This window comes from Parus major, chromosome 4A (assembly GCF_001522545.3).
Source record: "Parus major isolate Abel chromosome 4A, Parus_major1.1, whole genome shotgun sequence".
Taxonomy (NCBI): domain Eukaryota; kingdom Metazoa; phylum Chordata; class Aves; order Passeriformes; family Paridae; genus Parus; species Parus major.
Genome location: NC_031772.1, coordinates 9,870,837 through 9,892,001, shown reverse-complemented (window position 1 = coordinate 9,892,001; position 21,165 = coordinate 9,870,837). Strand labels below are relative to the sequence as shown.

The following is a 21,165-nucleotide window of genomic DNA, read 5'->3' as shown; positions in this document are numbered from 1 at the left end:
TTTTACTATTTCCAACTATTATAGCAGTTTTATTAAGCTACAACAGCCTGTGCTTATTTCACAGAAGTTCTTCACCCAGTGAATGGTTCATGTGCCTGGGCTGAAAACCATCTTCTCATCACCACATCAAGCTCAAAGAAGTGTGTAGTCTCTCACAGTGTATGCTGGGAACCTATTCCCTCATTGTGAATAAGAAACAGCCCTTCTTCCATAAAGACCACAGGCCACCAGTAACAGTTGTCACTCAGGCTAAGAAAGAACTAGCTTTCTAAGTGAAGAAAGATGCACAGGAAGAGCAAACACACAGTCAAGATCCAGTGAAAGGTGATGACATTTGCAAACTTGTAAGAATACTAACATGCTAAATAACTGCCACCTTAACTGCACTAAGGAACAAGGTGTCAAAATGTCCTTCCTTTGAAAAAATTATGATAACCAGAACATGTTACTGCACTGAAGTAGTTAAGTTCACATACTAATGCAATGTTGCACATCTCTTTTTGGTACATACTTGAAAATGTCTTCATCTTGATTTTGTATTAAATAGTGCTGCTTTCTTTAGTCCCACTGGGAGTACCAGCCCCCTTATGCAGATATTAAGTCACCGAGACAGTTTACTTCCATGGACAGAATCAGTCCAAGTCCCCAGGTGAAGCCAGCCTGCCTTTCTTGGAGCATCCATAGCATCCATATGCCAAAGACATCAAAGACTTTTAAAGCTGTGCTGCATATGGAGATGCAAAATAATAAACTCAAGAAAAATAACTTTCTGACACTCCTAGATCTGTTGGATGAGATGGACTAAATAAATGGGTTTAATAAATATTTACCCTCAGTCTTTTGCATACAGGTTTTTTTTTTTCCTACAGACTTCCTTTCTAGTCTAAAAAGTCCTATCTCCTTTCCAGGATCCACAAATTCCACCTTGTCTCCTCTGGTTCCAAGCAAAGCCTGTCCATTACCTCTAAGGCTTGGCTTTGTGTCAAGTCCCTGCCTTTGCCTCAGAGCAAAAGGGTCAACAATGCTTCTCATGTATCTTTTCAGCCCCTTCCCCCTCCCCCTCCACTTGGAAACTTGAAACTAGCTTTGTTTCAGGAAATCTGGAAAAGCAAGATTCTGACCATTTAAGCCTTGCTGTTGCAGACATAAAATCAACCGAGAACAAAAGCATCTGCCACTTAAATTACTTGTGCACACAATGCAAAAATTAAATGTTACGGCTCCACCAAAAGTTGATAAAGCATGCATATTTATAAAAAGATAAATATTTAAAGGCATGCATTTACCCAACACAGTTTAGAAATACAATAATTTGCAGCCTTATCTCTGCAAGGCGTTGGTGAGTAGCAATAGTGCTGGTTTTCCTGTTAACTACAAAAGATATTCAGGGCCTCAGCTCATGATACTGAGGGTTCTGGTTGCTTTCGTTAGGACCACAGGGATGGACACATCCTACTTTAGACTTCCAGACATCATTTATCCTGAACCTTCCCATTCCTACTCTGTATCCAGAATGTTCTGACTCAGGTTTATGATCTGATTTCATGTAAGGTCAAGACAGATTCTCACACTTTCTCAACTTCAACTGGATTCCCACTCAGTGTAAATGTGGATACGAGGATACCATAATACCCTTGTCTTTATCAATGGGCTGACACACTTCCTTATTCTCTGAGGCTCCATGAGCAGGACACAAATGTAATGTACATGTGCTTGTTGGACAACACTGCTGACAAGAGTTCCAGCAGCTTCAAGGGATGCTCAGGCATTGGGCCCGGGCATCTCAACACCACACTGCACCCACTGTGTGTACACAACTGTTGTAAAGAGGCACAAAGCTGCCATACAGAATACCCCCATGAACTCTGTGTTGTTGGTCTGAAGCTGCATCTTGCCAGCATGATACATCTCATGCTGGATGACTTTCAAAGTTGATTCATTCCTCTTGTTCATAAGCTAGAAAAACGGTTTAAGTGATTACCAGGGGTAAGCTAAACAAATAGCAGCTAATGGGAAAGATCAGGAGAAAAATGCTTAAGGCTCTCAGTCCACCTAAAAACCGGCCAACATCCATTCTCCCACACAGGGTCTCAATGTTTGTTTGGGCAAGGATCAGTGAAAGAGCTTTCTTCTGTATCTGTGTTCCACAGAGACCAAGATAAAAGGAGTCGGTATGAGAGTCAGAGATTTCAGAAGAAATAAATGGGAAGTGATCATCAAAGGCTAGTTTTAACTGTTCAGACTCAGATTATTCCTGAACATATTTAGGCAGTAAAATCAAACAGTAAAGTAATCCTGAAATATTTCAGTTAAGGTCCTGGCTTGTTTCCTGAATAGAGCTTTGGTTCACAGATTATGCTGTTGAAAGCAATGAAACAATGTACCCTAAATAAGTATGTTAAGATTTGCTTCCTTGTGAGGTTAAATTACTTATTACTAAATTATTTTTATTTTATACAAATATCTCTAAGCAGTATCTATGACTTTCAACCCTATATAAATACAAATTATAAAATGGTAAAATCACTCATACCCAAAAGGCTGATAGTGAAAGAAACAGATCTTCTTCCTATTGCATGTAGGATATCATACATGATCATACATGAAGTATGATTCTTTAAATCTGAAGAATTTAAAGTTCTTTAAATCTAAATAATGGATCATCATAGTAATAATTCCATCATAAGGATCTTTACACTGTATGTGTACTCTGCTGTAACAGAGCATGAAAACCTGAAACTACACCACATCCTTTCAAGCAAAGCCATGCAGAAGATGCCCCATTTTGTGGCCATACTGCAAGTTGTTCTTGACCTAGAAGAAAATTTCTGCATGGCAGTTACTGGGGCACACAAATCTTAAAATGTAGAGACCTGTGACACCTGGTCCTGTGACACAAGAGGTCTTGCCAGGATTTGACTCCCTACTGTGCACTTCCTACTATATAAAGAAGTGGGAAAGGAGAATGAGACGGTTTATCTACACAGCAATCTAAATGCCAGCAATTGATGCTGTCTGCATGTAACCCACATGATCCTGGACGGCTGCCCAAAACACTCCTGCAAAGAGCCAAAAACTCAGAAGAATCCAAGTTTGCAGTAACCCTTTTTTGGTCACTTTCGGTATTTTATAGGCTCCCAAACAAGCTTTGTATGTTGCTTTATTCTTCACCACAGACTGACATTTACAGAAGAAAATGTCAAAAGTTTGAAATCTTTCATCCTTTTGTAAGGATGTAAAGTGTAAGCAAAACTCAAGGCATCAATCTCACAGGTGCAACTGAGAAGATTTAAGCAGATATAAACATACTAGCAAACAAGAATTATAATTTTAAAATGGACCAAGCCCATGTTTAATTCTGCAAAAACTGTAAGCCAGCGTTAATTCCTTTTTTCTTTATGTATGGATTCAGAGCAGTTTTTCAGCTAGTGGGAAAACTTCCCTGCTCTGAAGAATAAACAGGTTAATGAACAGCTCAGCTATTGATTCTTTTGACATTTGACTGAAAGCAGGTGCTGAATTCAGGGTTTACTAGTGCTAGTGTAGCTGCTATGACTGTTTTTATTTTCCTCTTCATTGAAGAATGATCTTCATAATAAAATAAGACTTCCTGACATGCAGGAAGGTAACACAGAGTCTAAGAAAGGAGCTATGTGGAAGGAGTTCTCTTGTACGTCTCTACTGATGGAAGGTGCTTATGAACAGGAGTCAGTCACTCTCCTAGTTCATATTTTTCATTGCTGTGTTCAGGAGAGAGTCAGACTACCTGAACCCAACATTCTAAAATCCTTAGGAATCCACCAAGTACTAAAGCACAGTCCTTTTAGATTCCATAAAAATTAATCCTACCCCATGTTTTGAAAAAAAAAAAATAAAAAAATTACATTCTACATATAAGTAACTTTCAGTGCAACTCTTAATTAAAAAAAAATAAAAATTTATCAATTTAGTTTTGTGGAAGCTATAATGAGCCTGGTTCTACATACCACTTCTTTTATCAGCTCCAGTCTCTCATTCTCCAGGGAAGCAGTACAGAAGTGTCTTGTCCTTTGATAGCAATAGATAAGTAACCTCATTTTGTAAAAGCACAACTCAACAGAGTTGTACTTTGTCTTCAACAGAAGCAGGGAATCAGACTTCACTGCCTTGTACTGAAACTATTTTAAGGCAATTTGATGCCTTATACATGATCTTCGAAAACTTCCTGTTGCACCTTTTTTGTCCTCCCCACTCTTTTCACCTGGCATTTCTTTATGCAACAGAGTACCAGGAGGTTTTATATTTAGAAGAAATAGAACTTGTCATATTTTCTGAACCCATATTTTGAGGCCTTCTTCATCCTTATCTATCTATTACATTCAGGTCAAATGTTTGTCTTTTGGTAGCAGTAAAGATTAAAGATGTAATTGCTTTTAAACCAGACATTTTTAACTCTCCTTAGCTAAAAAACTTGAAGCATTAGATTAACACTTCCCTGCCTCAGCCTTCATCAGCCTTTCACTGCTAGCCAGTGAGAAAGAAAAGAATACCCAACAATGACCATATTTATTAAGGCTTTTTTACCTTGACGTTAGGTCTTGCTAAATACCTCCTCATAGACTAAATCAAGACCAAATGACAACTTCAGATTTAGTGAGGAGTTTGGTTACAATGCCATGAAAAAACTGTGATGTCTCTATACCTCTGTCTAGACTGAACTGCCAATGAGTATGAATGCATTACACAAACACAGCTGGGCACTCTTCTGTCTTGTGATGACTCCTATGACCTGAAGAAGATGAAGACTTGATGCAAATCACAGAAATTACTTGGTGTGATTTTGTTTAAATGGTCTGCCTGACAGAAATCAGTGTCTTTGTGCACAGTAGGTAAGACAAATCAAAAGAACTTAGGAAAAAATGCCTGTGTTACATTGACAGATGGAAAGCAAACAATCTGTACAAGACTGTGTTTCTCTGGCAAAATTAAACCAAAATATTACTTAACATTATGAAAATTTAAATAAACAAAAGCTTCACTATTGTATTTCACTATACCATTTTTATAATTAAATATTTCACACTTTCAAGCAACAGTAAGATGATTATGAAACCCACAAGTTTACCTTTGCACACATTCACACCTGTGTTCCTTCAGTTCACTGAATTTAGTGGAATAACATCTGATTAAAAGTAAACCAAGAGAAGAAACAAAGCTAAAGACTGAAAGTAAACCTGAAGGTTTGGATGAAACATAATCCTCAGCATGAGATACAAAAGGTGACTTTCCTGGCAAGTGCTACCCAAATTCTTAATAGCTTTTTTTGTATGTAACCTCACCTCATCTAATCCTGACATAATATTAATTAGTCTTAGTCCTATTGCAGAGAAGCCTACTGAGGCAGTTAGCACCATACAATTAATCAGATATTTTGCATGCATCACAGCAACCAACAGTGTAAACTTATTGATGTGAGTTAATACAAACAGGAATCAACCTTGCCTTTCCCTTTCTCATGAGATAAAAGTATGTGGCATGGAGTGAACATATGATTATTTCTTCTATACACCACTTATTGTCCTTTCTTCCCTTAGCAGCCTTTTCTTTAGGCTTCATTGCTCTCTGCAAAGCATGTTTTGTTTTTTTTCCTGCTGTTACTAGAAGAGAAATGTGATTTGGTATTTCTCTTAAATTTCTGTTTCTTGATAGAAGGATAAGTTTATCAACTGAAATTAACAATGATAGACATAATTCTTGCCAGTGAAATTAATGAATCTCACCTTTCTTTTTCCTGTGTGCTTTAACAGTTCTTTAAGAAACTGAATTTTACACGTTCACATAAATATACATTTGAGAGCACTGCAGCAGTCATTGCAAAGCAACAGAAAATATTTTATACTTAAGAATGTAAGTATATACAATGTACACACTAACTCAACTGATTAAAAGCTTCATCACCTATCAATGTAATCACACATCTTAATTTTATTCCATTGTTTGAAATTTATCTTTCCTCTTCATTGCAGGAGCCAAACATCACAGTATTGTACATAATATCACTGAGGAGGAAACTATACGATTATACAACTTGATGGCAAAGAACAAAAGGAAAACAATTTTACAAAACTGCATTTTCCTAAGCTTAAACCAAAAGAGTTTAATAAAACCACAAGAAGGTTTACTCAGTTTTGTATGGCATGTGTAATTTGCTGTGGTATTAATAGTATATGCAAGGTTTAATACATGCATATATGAAGGTGGTGTTTCACTTCAGCAGATTATGGTAAAGCTACTTGCAACATCAATTCAGTCCACAAATAATACTGAACATAAGGAAGTCTAATATTTAGTGATTTCTCAGATTCTCAGTGAGATTATAATATTCCTATAATGGCACTATTTAAATTATACTTTATCTCAGGAACTGACAATTCTTCAATACATTCTTTCTACAGTGTTTGTGCCCCAAACAGTTAAGTATTTAAGACAGGAATTATTAAAAATTTGGACAGCTCTAGTGTTTGCATTTCTTAGCAAAAGAACATGGACAGTCTATTCACTACATAGCAGAAGCAGTCATTCTCCATTATTGCTGCCCAAACTTTTGGGGATTTTTTTGGTATTTAAAGGCCTATCACAAGAAATTGGTGAGCTTATGGGAACTGTCAAATGTTTCAGGTACAGTTACACATGATTACCACTCCTCAACAAAGGAATCTAACCTTCATTTCTCAGTACATGATTGTCCTGCACCTCTCCCATAGTAAACTTCTCAATTTATTATAATACTAAAAGAATTAAAACTCTTGATAGGATGGATACCAAGCTTCCATTAAGCAAACTGAAATAGGAGTAAGTAAGGCTAATAAAACTGTTAATTTTTTCCCATTTTATCAAGTAGTGGATATGTTACCAAACAGCAGCAACTACGAAGAGCATTTAAGATGCTGTAAGTTTGTCCCAAACAACTTCAAGCCCATCATCAAGCTACCTATATGTACTGATGCTTCTTCCACCCTAAAGACACAGCTGTCCTTGATTTTCTCATCCTGTGCTGCATTTTATAATCCTACAGTGACCTTCAACTGTCATCTCATTCAGATTTGTCACTCTGACAGTCAGAATGGCTGACACAACACAGGGCCAACATAACACCACTGTGAGATGCTGGAGGTTCACAACAGGATTTTGGTTAGTGATTGTAAGATTATGAGTAAAGTGTTCCAAAGTGATTAGCTATCATAATAACCTCAGACTGTGTCTACCTAAAGATCATACACACTGAGAACTGCAAATAAATGCAAGTTTTAGGCTGCAAGTTTCCCTTCCTCCTGACTCCCATTATTATCTTAATTAGTCATATCATCTAGATGAGTTCCAGTGAAACTTATTGTTTTGGATGATTTTTCCAAAATGCCAAGTTTCTTGAATGACTGGTGAAACTCTTTACAAAGAAAACTTTATTAGCCTTAATCATGGTAAGTTTCATCATCCTGGAACAAATGGCATTTTACTTCATCACACACTGTAAGTTTATTGTATTTGGCCACATCAAATAAGCCTTTCTTACTCAGACAGACGACTTATTCACAGGAACTTTCATTTAAAAGTGGACTAAGCCAGAAAAACAGATGTAGTGATTTTACAAGATTTAAGAAATAATGGCATTTTAACTTCTCCATATTTTCCAATTAGTCTCACAGCTAGTGTTTTTCAGTGCTAGAAATATTTAACACCTCCAAATCACTCAGAAAATTTGAAACCCTTGGCATTCATCTAAATCAGACTGAAAATTACTTTCTTTCAATATATGATTTTTTAAGTTTTAGTTGAGTTCTTATTTAGGTGATGCTACTATTCTTCAGTGTGAAAAGCACACCCACTGAAGACTTGATCCTTAAAAATATGTAGTAGCCTAAGGAAATTTTGTCATGGAAACCAGGAAGAGAATCTAAGCTTCTTTGTCTCTATTGAGATTCCTTTGATCTGAAAAATTTTTTGAAGTTGCAAATCATAGAGGTGGTAAGAAGGGTGGTGGCACATCTATTTGATACAAAAAATGCTACCCAGGTGAAATCTGTAACATAGCAAATTCAGCAAATTCAATACACTCAGAGCAAGTGGCAGCTGAAAGATTCCTCACAGAAAATGGTTTCTGATGTCTAGATCTCTTTTTGATAGTATTTCCTACATTTGCTGCTTATTAGTAGTTAACAATTGGCTTAAGTGTGAAAACACTGGTTTTAATATGTTTCCACTTTGTTAAACATAACTCTGGTCATTCTTGGCATCTCAGTTTGTCTCTGGAATGTGAGACATCTAGAGCATCTTTTCTCCAGCCCAGCACAGCCGAGTTACATTGTTCCTGTTGCTGGAATAGTTTTTGCTTGCTTAGGCAAGAAGCTTTTATTCTTTCCCCACCTTTTTGACTCCAGACACTCCACACTATTTCCTTAGACCATTATTAATGCTTAGACACCTCTAGAGCATACCTTAGCATGGATTACCTTTGTCCAGTGACAGGAAAAATGTGCATTTATGTAAAGTGGTGTGGGATTTGCCATGTCATGCACAGTGGAAGGTCCTGCTTATCAGCCTATTTCACAGTATTGACCTTATTTATTTTGCAAGGACTCAAACACCCTGACAAGTGTGGAGTCTGCAGTTCCGTGGGAACCAGGCATGCCAAATTTAATACACTGCTAACACTATTCTCAGACAATCTCTTTAAAAATTATCAGTAACATGAAGATGCCTCCTAGTTACTCATCCATTAATTTTGTTTTTTTCAGAACAAACTTGTTTTCTAGGACCATTAGAATGTTCTGTCTAAATCCAGAAGAAAACTGGGCTGCACATGCTGATGCTGGTAGTACTTAGAGCAAGCTATGAAACAGAAAATCAGTTCAAATGATAATGCTTACCCCGTTCTGTGTCATAGAGGTACACAAACTTTTCCCACTTATAGTAAGTCAAGAGACTCAAGATGGCTCCTTTTAATGCTGGCCGCATCTGGATGACAAACTGCACATCTGCATCTGTTGGGAAGCTCGGTGTGATGAAGGACGTATGAAGGGCTCCACAGAATGATGTCAGGGTGTTCATTGACATCTGGTCATAGAATCCAAAGATGGCATAAACTCCCCTGGAAAACTGTGAACAGACTAAAAAAGACAGACAAGGGTGTTAAAATCTGAAATATAATGAGTACAAACAAACTTTTCAAAGTTACTGTCTGAGGTAAGCCTTCTAACCATTCCTGAAACTATTCTGTATGATGCAGCAGATTGAGTGAATTGATGAGAAAATATAATTTCTCTTAAATACTAATTTCAGTGTAGCACTAAACTGAATCAACTCTGTAGCACTTAAACCGGCCTGAACACATTTATTTTTGGTTGTGTTTTGTCCTGTGTTTCTACAATCCACTAATCTCTCTTTATTCTTTAAAAATTAACATGGGATTACATTACCTGTCTGTAAAATACCTTTCCTTCCTTAAGTAATATCTTGAGAGCTCTGTGAGGAGCTACATGACAAATATCAGGCCTGCCTAAAGGTCACAATGTTAAGGTGTATTTTTTCCTGGTATCTAAACTTTGATTCAGATCTGATTTTAAGAAATCTGTGTGGTTTATTCCTTTATAGTCCACAATTCTGAAATCTCTGTGTGGTCCTTTTCAGTAAGAAATTATGGTGGCTTCTTAACAGAGTGTTAAAATCTTTCAGAAACAATTTGGAAAGTCTATGACTTATTATATGACAGCACAAATGAGGATCACATATTGTTGCATCATTGGACTAAAGCTTATACCCCTTAAATTGAAGGCTCTTAGTCATTAACCATTCTCCTGTCTTGAGGAACTCACCCTATACCAGAAAAAAATCAAAATGCAGACAAATATGATTTTTTTTACATGTACTTATCTGGGGAAACCCTTCATTATTTCCCATCCTTTATAGAGATTGAAAAAAGACCATTTTGGACAGAAATGAAAGTATTTCAATTTGCAAACATGGCCAGCTTCATGGGCATTGCAGGAAAAAAAAATTCTTTATTGTTCAGCTCTGTAGGAAAAGTGCAAAATTCTTGTGACCATGGGCTCTTTCCATGGAGGGAGTCTGATGTGTGAGGGGCTGGGGCTCTGGATTATAAAAAGATTGTGCAAATGCAATACAATACAGCACAGCAGCACTTCTAATTGTACCACTGCTGAACAGGGATAAGCAAGACCCACTTGTAATGAAAAAAATTTCCCAGAAAAATGTTCATTCATTAGCATTAACAATTTCACTGTCGAGAACTGGATCTAAAAACAATTTACAACCAGCTCCATTGTCTTGGGGTGATTTTATGGTGATACTCTATTCCCTAGTCATTTGCTTTATGCCCAGAAATGGCTGCTGTAGATTTAATATGAACCAGCCTGGGAACCCCAGGCATGGGCTGCTCTGCTCAGAACTCTCTTTATGGCATGTGCTGTGCACCATGGACTGGGATGCTACACTGTTCTGTTGGATTAGTTTTTGCTTGCTTAGACAAGAAGCTGCTTTTTTTTCTTTCCCCACCTTCTTCCTTTTTCTCTGGACTCCAGCAGAGATCCTTCAGGTTTGTTTGGGGTTTTTGTTTGTTTGTTTGTTGTTTTTTTTCCTTGAGCTGTTTCAGATTGTTTTTTGGTTTTTTCTCCTCCACTCTCAGGAGCCTGTGGGAGCTGCACTGGACAGTCTGGGCCCCAGGAAAGACCAAGCCAGCAAAAGAAAGGACACCAAAACCCACCAGCTTTGCCTGCTGTGAGAAGCCCAACACCAGAAAGTTTCCCATCTATTCTGCTCGAGGGGCTTCGTGAACTCTGTGCCTTCCCTTCCCTGAGACAAATGGGGCAGCTGCCATCCTCACCCCCTGGCCACACAGGCCTGGTGGGGGTTAATGTTTTGAATTTTCAATATCAAGCATTTTCAATCCTTTTCTGCACCTGCGTGCACCCTTTTTTCGGTTAATAAACAATTAGGGTTTTTTTCTCTTTCACCCACTGGTATTCATTTCTCTGGCTGGAAAACTCCCTTCTCTTTAGAGGAAAGACTAATTCCAGAGCTTTTTCTCCTAAAATTTGTCTCTAAACCAAGGCATCCATTAAACAGTTTTGCAAAACACTGCATATTTAACTTTGCAAAAAGCAAAGTAATTACTAACAAGGAAGACGTGGCTTCTACACAGAAATGTACAGTCTTGTTCCTTCTGAAATACCATCACATTTTCTACCATAAATGCTACTATTCAGGATCACTAAAAACTGTTGAAGTAATCTTAAATATCAGCTCATTGACACAGCATCATGGAGAACATCTAAAATCAGCAGTCAGGTGTGAAAATTTTATTTTCTTCCTGGAGCTCTAGATGCAAAAACTAGAAATATTGTTAAGGAATTTCTTTAACTATTTAAGCCACTGTAACAGGACATGACCAGCTGTGGATACCAGCAGCAAATAACAGCTGGGGAGACACAGAAAGGAAATAAGAGGTGGTAATTTCTGAAAGGAAAGTTTGCAGAGGTTCTCAACCACATAAAATAAAATATATAAAATAAGTTATAATACAGTAAGAATTTATTCCCAGAGGCATGAATGAGGAATTAAATATATTGTTTAAAAAGCATTTTGTTAAACTATATACCAGCAGGATATAAAGCAGAAAAGCTACCATAAAAAATTATTTGCTGAAGTAACAAATAAAGACCATTAATTTACAGGTGGAAAAAAGGGAAAAACAAAACTTACATTAGAAAGTTTGGCAGTCTCCAAATCATTTAAATGGTGCATAAACCCTCTAATTCCATGGGAATACTCAGTGAAGTGGGATTACTGGAGCTGAGTGTCTTCACATACACCGAGCCTGTACCTCATACATCAAGCTTCTTTTACATATATATTAATGATATAGTTTTTATGTAGATTCTGTACTGCAGGGAAAAGCAAGAATTCTAGGAATCATCCCTTCTTGCAACATAAACTAATATAATTTCAAAGATCTCCTGTTCCTAAAAACTGGGGATATTTCAAACTGGATTCACCCATTTTTTTTATCAGGTGTAAGACTCAGGAATACTTCTGAACTATGACTCAACTGAACTAAAGTATATTTTCATACCAGATTGTGCTCATTTATGCAAAGGGCCCATCCTCAATTGGTGAGTAATCTGAGAAAAAAACAGTCTGTGAACAACCTGACTAAGCAGGACCTTCTCCAAGTATCAGACCCAACATGGAGCTGCTGCTTGCATGGAGGTGAGAGCTCTGATTTGGTCCTCTGAGTATTTCCAACTATTTTTCCTACTGGATGATCACCAAAAATATCTTCTAACAAATGCAACTACCTGCCCACTCCTATTGCTCCTGGTTCAGGTTTGTATTCACAGCAGATTTTGAAGATTAACTCTTTGATAGATTATCTTCTATTAGTAGCTTATTATTCCTAACTATCTATTCTGCATTCACTGTAGGATGCCAATTCAGTTTTACCAGCCTATTTAAAAGACAAATAAACCTTTGTTTTTATAAGGAAAAACTAAAAGGCAAATTATCTTGGTCCTCAATGTTCATTTTCATTTTTGAACTCACAGTTTTGTTAAAATTTTGTAGCATTAGGTCTTCCACACAGTTTGTGACATAATCTCCTCTGTGACTGGACAAACCTATAGAATATCCATGAACCCACAGTCATATTGTTGCTTGTTTTCCAAAAAACAAATGTGTAATTACATTCATTTTAATTACACTATTATTCTAACATCACTGAGCCATAAGAAAAATTTTAAAAATGTTAACTAAGCCTTAGCCTTAAGCTCTTTTTACAAACTACTTTCTACTGACAATCACAACAATCTTCATGTTTGACTAAGAATTTTGGTATTTTTCCTTAATTAACCACTGTTGATTTATGAGCTTTCACTTTCCGATTTGAAAAATACAGATGGTCAAACACATACTTTGGCTGTTAAAGAGATTATTTGGACAAGTCCTAGTTCAACCTTATTCCTCAAAAAAAAAAAGCAATTTTTTTTGCTGAGCTATGAAACTACTTTTAATTATGCGGATGCACATCTGTTTCCAAGGACAGCACATAACCAAGTTGTGATTTATAACCTGATCTGAAAAAGTTTCAATGCCCACAAACAAGGGAGAGAGGTCCTGAGCAGCAGTTATCATGATCTCCCGTTGGACAAGCCATTATTTTGGCATTAGGTGCAAGGTAAGTACTTATTAATGGAGATTTAACACTGGACTTGTTCTCAGAGTGAGCTGCCACATGCCATTGTGTCCAGGAGAGAAAGTGATGGTATGACAGAAGTCTGTGATTCTCAAACATGTCAAGAGAAGATAAGAAACTTTCAGGTCATGACAGACTGGTGTTTCCTGCCAAGGAAGGGAAATACTCAGAGGCAGAGTGATAACAGTGGTAAGCAGAGTTCACTTAAAAAAATAAACCAAAAACAAAAAAACCCCACCAACAAACCAAAAACCCCAAACCCAAACAAAACCAAAAACCCCAAACCAAACCAATCAAAAAACCCAAACCCAAAAAAACCCAAACCCCAAAACCAAGCAGCCAAAAATGCAACTACTGAAGCTAAATAAATAGAAATCTTAGATCCCATACTGAATAGCAGCTGAGCCATCCTAAGCATCAGTGTAACCCAATGAACGCAGACGTCTGTTTTACTTGCATTTCCATCTTCCCTCCAGTCAAACCAAGCCCACCACTGAAACTTGCTAAGATTAACCAGATAAGTTGTTTTTTGCACTTAAATCCCAGGAAGGCTGCAGGCCAGAATCTCAGAAGACACCCCACTTCACACAAGTTATTAGACATTTTATGCCTTTTTAAAATTTATTTTTGCTTTCTAATGGTATTTAGTTTCTCTATGTTTTAGTGACTGTGAGTATTCCTGACACAACAAGGTTGTATAAGACCTGACGTTTCTACTGTCTATTGCCTAGAAGCTAAAGTCAAAACTTCTCTGACACTTTTTTTTTTTACTTCCAGTTCTTACTATAAACAACTGAAGCGTTACCAGGAACAACTAGGTTTGGATTTTGCTTGTTTCAGGAAAAGATGTATAAAGCTAACAAAAGAGATATGTTAATGGTAGATTGTAATACGTGGTCTACCATTGGATGATGTCATTAATGACTGAATTGTAAAAGTCATCAGGATCCTCCCAGGTCTGGCATCCAGTGCACTTCTGCCCTGGACACAATAGCCCAGTAGTTTTGGAGTCAGGGGTTGGAGGTTACAATACCTCAGACACTATTCCTCTTTCATTACTCCTTTTATGAGCAAGTAATTTCTCCTTTGTCCATATCAATTTCTTATAAAGTAGGTCTGAAAAATTTACCCTGTGTCAGAGGGGCACTGTCAACTGTTTCAGTGATTCTCCCACAGCTCTCTGGGAGGGAAAGCACAGTAGAAGCAACATCTCAGCTGACATCACGTGTTGCTCATACCAGTTCCTCAGTTTTGTGTTCTGAGTTTTCCTCAGCTGTGAAATAATTTTATTCCCTCCACTTTCTTCTGCCAATTGTCTTGGATTCCAGACAACTCTCACTGCCAGCTTCAGCCAACAGACTAATGGGACTACTTTATAATGGAATAATACACAGCCTATCTCAGAGCAGTTGCCATTTTCTAGGGCTCCATCCTGACCTCCTTGTTGTAATAAAGCAAGGGTTACCATTAACATTACCTCTTAAAGTAAGAATATAGACTTACTCTTAGAGAGCCAGACAATGCCTCTACTGCTTTCTTTTGTTTTCATTTTAATACACAGAATGAAAAGCAACAACTCTCTCTACCTTGAGCATTGAGGAGATCAGCACAGCAGCGCCCTTGAATGCAGAACGAGCTACTTTCAGGGGGCTCCAGGCAATCAGTCTTGAGAGCTTCCTTTAAAGCCCAAGCCCATCATATTAAAAATTTTAAATGAAGTGAACTGCATTTACCTATGGCAAATAAAACCATCTTTTACATTTTAATTAAGATACTGAATTCTGTCATGAAGAAAATATTTTTTAAAATTCAGGTGAGAAAAGCAGCTATTCCTGGAATAGTTAACAGTGAAAATTCCTGAGGGCAGGAGGGAACCAAGGAAGCTACTGCTTGAAATTGGATACAAATCTTGAGATATTGGCTTTAATATGAGTTCTCATCCTACATATAAAATGATATGCTCTCACAAAAAAAAATTTCCTCTGAAAACAGAAATACCCAACCCAAAACCTCACAGCAGAGCACAAAATAAAGCCTTAATTTACTCGTTACTCCACTTATGGCATCAGTTTTCTCAATTATGAAATTGCAATGTTTTATCTAGTTCTTTTTAACTACTTGGCTTGCTTCATTCTACCTAACGTCTTCTTCAAATATACACACTTCAGTTTGCATTTCTTTTTAGGAGAGCAAATAAAATAAAAACAGCATGTTCAGGCAGCAGGAGGGGGATATTATTAAATTGCAAATGAAAGGCATAAGGATTAATCCATTCATATTTTACAAACCATTTACTGGAAAGCAATTTGAAATAGATGTTCAGATCCAGGCATCCTTGAACACTCACTGGTCAAGATCCTGTTCGAGATTACTTTGGTCACCATTTCACAACTCTATCACACACTGTTAAAGAAGTCTTTATTTCTTATCTGCTTTTCAAGATGACTTTGGAACCCTGCTCACAATTACAGCTCCTTGGTGCTGGGTGTTGTACAAACCCATCACCAGAACCTTGGTTTCTTGCAGTGTGCCCAATTACTTAATTTATACTTAACTTGTTAAACTTTACACATTTTGGCTTTTATATATATGACCGTGGTCAAATAAAACCCTAACAATGTACATGAATTTGTTGTGTGTGGGATCTTCCCTGCACACTGGAACGTTTGTGTGAATTTTATAAGCATGTGAAAAATGCCAGCTTGCAATGACAGAAACAGACCACTTCGGCTGTAACGGTGCTAGTGGGAACACCAGCAACACCAAGCCTCATGCATGCCACAATAGGGGATTTGTCCACTAGCACAGCTTCAGTCAGATAAAAGCAAACCAGAATAAAAACCTCTCTGGCCCGAACTGCCAATTTGGTATCTATGTGAACTAAAGCTTTGGTACTTTAAAAACTAGCTAATATGTTAAAAATGCAAATAAAAAGGGCAATTTTGAGTACCAAACTGTAAGACAGGCTGAACATAACCTTGCTTTTACTGAGAAAGCTGTGCTTAACTTTTTGAAAACTGCTCTAGTCTGAGAAGGTACTGCAGTTAACCTGAGCGGCTTGGGAACAGGCAGAGCTATTTGTATTGCTATTTTCTACTCATTTCTGTTCAGCTCCCAAGCTACTTCCAAACTCAAGATGACATAGACTCCGAACTACCTCCATTTTCAGGTTATTGGCCACAAAGAATAAAAAAACCCAACAAATATATTTTTACTCCTGTAAAATCTTGTTAAAACTCAAGCACAAAATTAGTCTTTTGTTCCACAAACCTACCAAATTTTAATGCATGGTTTTCATTTAAAAAAAAAAGAAAAAGGAAAGAAAAATCACTTGCCATTCAGAATCTCTGTAATTATGACACATTTCTGATGGTGGAAGAAACCCAGGCCTCACACAGCCAGTATCCGGGAAGTGTCAGCCTCTTTTCAAGACCAAAATATGAAAGGATTTTGTTTACCTGGAATCCCTGTTACACACTGATTTTTAAAAAAAATATAGCATTGATTCTGAGTACATTCCTTTTGGAAGGCTGTGAGTCAGATAATCATGACTCATTTTGAAGTATAAACCATTGGAGTTTGAAAGAAATTAAATAGGGGTTTAAGCTTAAAATGGATTAAAGGTGAGAGGAGATATATATGTGCCATAAAAATCAAATGGTTTTTTTTGAAAGAGATTTAAAAAATGTGTTAGATACTTTAGGACTACAGTTAGGTACACACTGATCAGAATATTACATTATCCTGCTTGTGTCTTTACACAATGGAGATCAAGCTCTCAGACCAGGCACCACAGATATAGCCAAGCTTTCTATTCTTAAACCCATCCTGGTAATTCATGATCTACTGTTAACAGAACACTTTTCATCCCGATTCCACCATTCCCACAAGCTGCTCACAAGAACCACTTATTTTAAAGGAAAGACATTAAATACATACCACGCGGTTTTAAACAAAGAGCTTTTAGAAGGAAGACTTTGTAACACTGCTGTAGAAGTCAAATTGAAATGCTGTGGACTTATGTTACTTCTGACCTCTTCTGCTTTCTGCCTATGGCGATCTTGACACCAAAGTAGATGCCTGCAGGAGAAGCACAAGAAGCTTCTCTTGGTAGACAGTTAAACTCACTGCTGGAGAGAACGGAAAGGCATTGGTATCTGCCTTTCATACCCTGCTGAAGAGATGCCTCTGCTCAGTTACTCCAAGATAATCAGTGCCTCACCAACAGCAGCAGTATGTGCAATGCCAAAACTCTGCTCCTGATTCCAGCTCCACCATCCTGGATGCTTAAGATTTATGGCACAGGCCTCCCTCAGGTTCACAGAGTCTTAGAGACTTAATGAGTGGATGTAAAGCAGTTCACTGAGCGCTGCCCTTTGCGGAAGCTTTAGCCAATCCCATACACATAACCATACATTTCTTTTTCCATGAACCATGGGAGATGAGCTAACACCTGTGTGAGGGAGCCAGAGGACCTGTCAAAGCTTTCTGCAAGAGAGTCTAAATATATTCATAGCAAACAACGATCATTTGTGTTCTTCACATCCAATATCTAACTCCTGCTTCGTGACTAATCTCTGCAGAAACGCAGAGATTGTGCATGCAACACAAATATGTAACACTCATTCAAGTGAAATAACTTGTTTCCATCTGTTGCACCATTAGAAATGCTTTTAATTTAATACCATCAAGCATCATGCCTGCTCACTCTGATCACTTTGAATTGTAAGTGTATCTCTTATTTTCAGAATAATTTTTTCTCAAAATGTTACTGGGAGGAAAATATGAAAACCTCTGTTCTTTCAAAAATTTTCCAGTTATAACACACTAGAAAATCTAGTAGCCATTTATTTACAAGCAGGTAATATATTCTAATAATATGCATATTCTAATAAACAGTAACATAAATGTTTCTGTAAGTATATTCAAAGTAATGAGTTCCACAAACCATTAAGCACTCTGCCTTGGAACAAAAAGACATGCTCAAAACAGTGGTTTAACTGAACTTAACAAGATGTGGTAGACCAGGGAGTACCCACTTCACTATTGTTACTTTCTTCAGAGATGATCTATCTTAACAATACTTTAAAGAACAGGCTAAGGGAAAGCAAGAGCTTTGTGGTATGAGTTAAAAAATCATACCCATCAGAAAAGGGCAGTATTTTGTAGCTGAGGATGTTAGGCAGAATATAGGGTTGAATCAAGGAGCAGCAGTTGAAGGCAATGCTGTGCCTCAGAGCCACAAAGCAGCAGCTGTAATCTCCAGCACCCCAGCATCAGAAGGGATTCCTTATATCACTGGAACATCTCAGTGTGGAGGAAGTAAAAAGGCAGAGGCATATTATTAAATGTATGCTTGTTCAGCAGATCCTTCCCTAAGTGATTTCAGAAGTTGACTTCATTCTGGGCCACTGTGGTGAGAGGCAATAAATCAAAACAAGGCTCTGGCAGTGTGATGAAAGATGAGCTGAATCTGCTGAGGTGGTGCCATTTATCGGCCTGTGGGGATATATTACAGAGGATGAGATAGAAGAGGCAAGGTGGCCAACACACCTGAAGCACTGAGCTGGGTAAAATTCACCAGGAGGTGAAGGTCACAGTTAAGGTTATTCAAGGAGAATGGGGACGCAAATGCCAAAACAGCAGCTGTGCAAGCAGCCTCCAGCTCTGGAGGGTTTCCAGTTGGCTCTTATGTTTGCAGAGCATGGTGCTGGCTGACAGACAGCCCAGTTTACCCAAAGCAACAGTCCCTCACACTTTGCTGGAGGCTCTGCAATGGTACTCCAAGCAAGCACTATCACTGCAAATACATCTTGGACCAGTGGACTGGATTTTACACTTCTGTATCTCCTCCCCTGTTCTACTCAAAGTTCATGGGGCTATGCAACTCTCACCTTTGTGTTCCACTGCTGTCAGTCTGAGAGGCTTCCGATCAGCTAATGCAGAAGCAGAAACAGGATGTCTGTGAAAACTGGCTTCAGGGGCAAAGGAAATTATTTGAAGATGCTCCTTAGGGGTCCAATAAAGCACCCACCAGTACCACCGGAGAAGTTCACATGGAATTCAGTAAAAGCTGGACTAGAACTGAGAGACATATTCACACTGAAAGTGCAAACTACAGAAATACCCCATCAGCATCCCAACTGCCCTTACAAAAGCATCGTCTCATCTATTTTTGTCGATATTATTTCTATTTGCCTTAGCCCTCAAAGTTCTTCCTACCAGCCTCCTGGACCTTTGTGATCACATCTGACAGTAATTCACAAACCAGTACACTCAGCTAAGCCAGCGGCTTATTTACCGAGAACAACAAGAATATTATTCTTTATAAATTATGCATAATCACTATTTATCAAGCTGGGTTAATTGGCACATAACAAAAGAGTTGTCTGGTGCACAGCTGAATAATGTGGAAGCCAAAATTGATGGAAATGGTACAGCAAAAGCCTGATTGTGAAAGAAAAGTCACATTGCTTCATGTTAATTCTTGACTGATTGCTGCCCTTTCAAAGGGGGAAGGGGAGGCCAAGAGAGACAGACCTAGTTTGGAACTACTTGTTAATCTCAGTGGGTTTGGACACAGTGTCATAGCTTTAAATACTGGTTTAAAATCTGCTCTCAGCCACCTGCACAGTGAAATGTTAACACAGTGCACATACATTTTTTGTGCTCCATGATATGCTGCTACATTCATAAGCAGAGAACAATCTCATTAATCATCAGCAACAGCATGAGACTGGCCTGCAGGGGTATGACTGATGCTGATAGAGAAGTGGGGCTCTTCCCACACCTTCACCTGACAGACAAGAGCTGTCTCATACCAGGGCCAGACTAGCAGCCCTTTGGTTGTAGGATTAAGAGATCCAAGACGTACTCATCACAGTGGCAGTGTGGGGCAGCACTTGACTTTCTCTAGAACACACACACCTGAAGAACCACAGCTGAGTTAACCTTGCTCTACATGCACAGAAGGTTTTACTTAATGTCCCACATCCTAAAGCTGTGTGCACAAATTGAAGAACATGCTTCAGTGTTTTGATGGACAGACACAGAGTGAAGCATGTGTCAGCTCAAGACACTGAACCAGAGCTAAGGCTCAAACTACCATGGTGCTCACTCTGGTGGGCCCCTTCCATGAGGCATTACAGTGTAGCTGTATGAGGGGTTGTCAGATGATTTAGTCTGATTTACAGCATTACACTTCCACACTTCCTTGATATCTTCTCTACTAACACTTAGTAAAATCTCTCCTAGCAGTAAAACACCTGCAAATCCATGCCTTCAAAGCCCTTCCTTCCCCTTCCCTCTCTCTCTCACTTACTAGGAAGTTAACAGAAAATGAGAAGACTGCTTTCTCTCACTCCTATGAGTTAGAAACTCTTTTTTCAAACATCATTTAGGTGTGAGAATCCTCCTGTGATCTTACCATGTTTGTGGTCTTATCAGCATGAATATAAATGGATGTAGAACCATAAATATTAAAAAAAAAATATCTGGATTGCATTATTGTCATTACAGCTCCTCCCTACTGGAAATATGGTTAGCAAAAATTAGCTTTCTTCTGAAAATATTCTGACACTTTATTAGAAGTATCAAAAAAAAATTCTCTCTGGCTTTTTACAAGAATCACTGAATCTGCTAGCAACTTGCTTGTATACACCAATAAATTCCAAGCATCCTGCAAAACTACTGAGTAAACTACTGAGTAAAGGGAGGGGGAAAATGAAGGAGGGGAAGCCCAAAACAACAATGTTGCTGAAACACTATCCAAGCCTTTTCTGGTTTTGGGAGCAAGAATGATAATCCTTATGGCAGAAAGTAAGTATGAATTTCTAAAGAGCAATGCACTTTAGATCCTTCCCTCAGTTCAACACTTCAACTCTCAATCAGTCTTTGACAAATCATTAGGAATTATCCCATTT

At 38.0% G+C, this 21,165-nt stretch overlaps 1 protein-coding gene across 8 annotated transcripts in view; it reads right to left on the bottom strand.

Annotated features, from left to right (window-relative positions):
- Nucleotides 1-21,165, bottom strand: part of GRIA3 (glutamate ionotropic receptor AMPA type subunit 3) — a 144,500-nt gene that overhangs the window by 101,869 nt on the left and 21,466 nt on the right. For all 8 annotated transcript variants that reach the window (XR_001521400.2, XM_015626434.3, XM_015626432.2 and 5 more), the window contains exon 3: nt 8,904-9,143. Coding sequence is in view for 7 of the 8 variants with exons in the window: in XM_015626434.3 (XP_015481920.1) it covers nt 8,904-9,143 (240 nt within the window). In the remaining variant the exon portion in view is untranslated. The remainder of the gene's footprint in view (nt 1-8,903; nt 9,144-21,165) is intronic.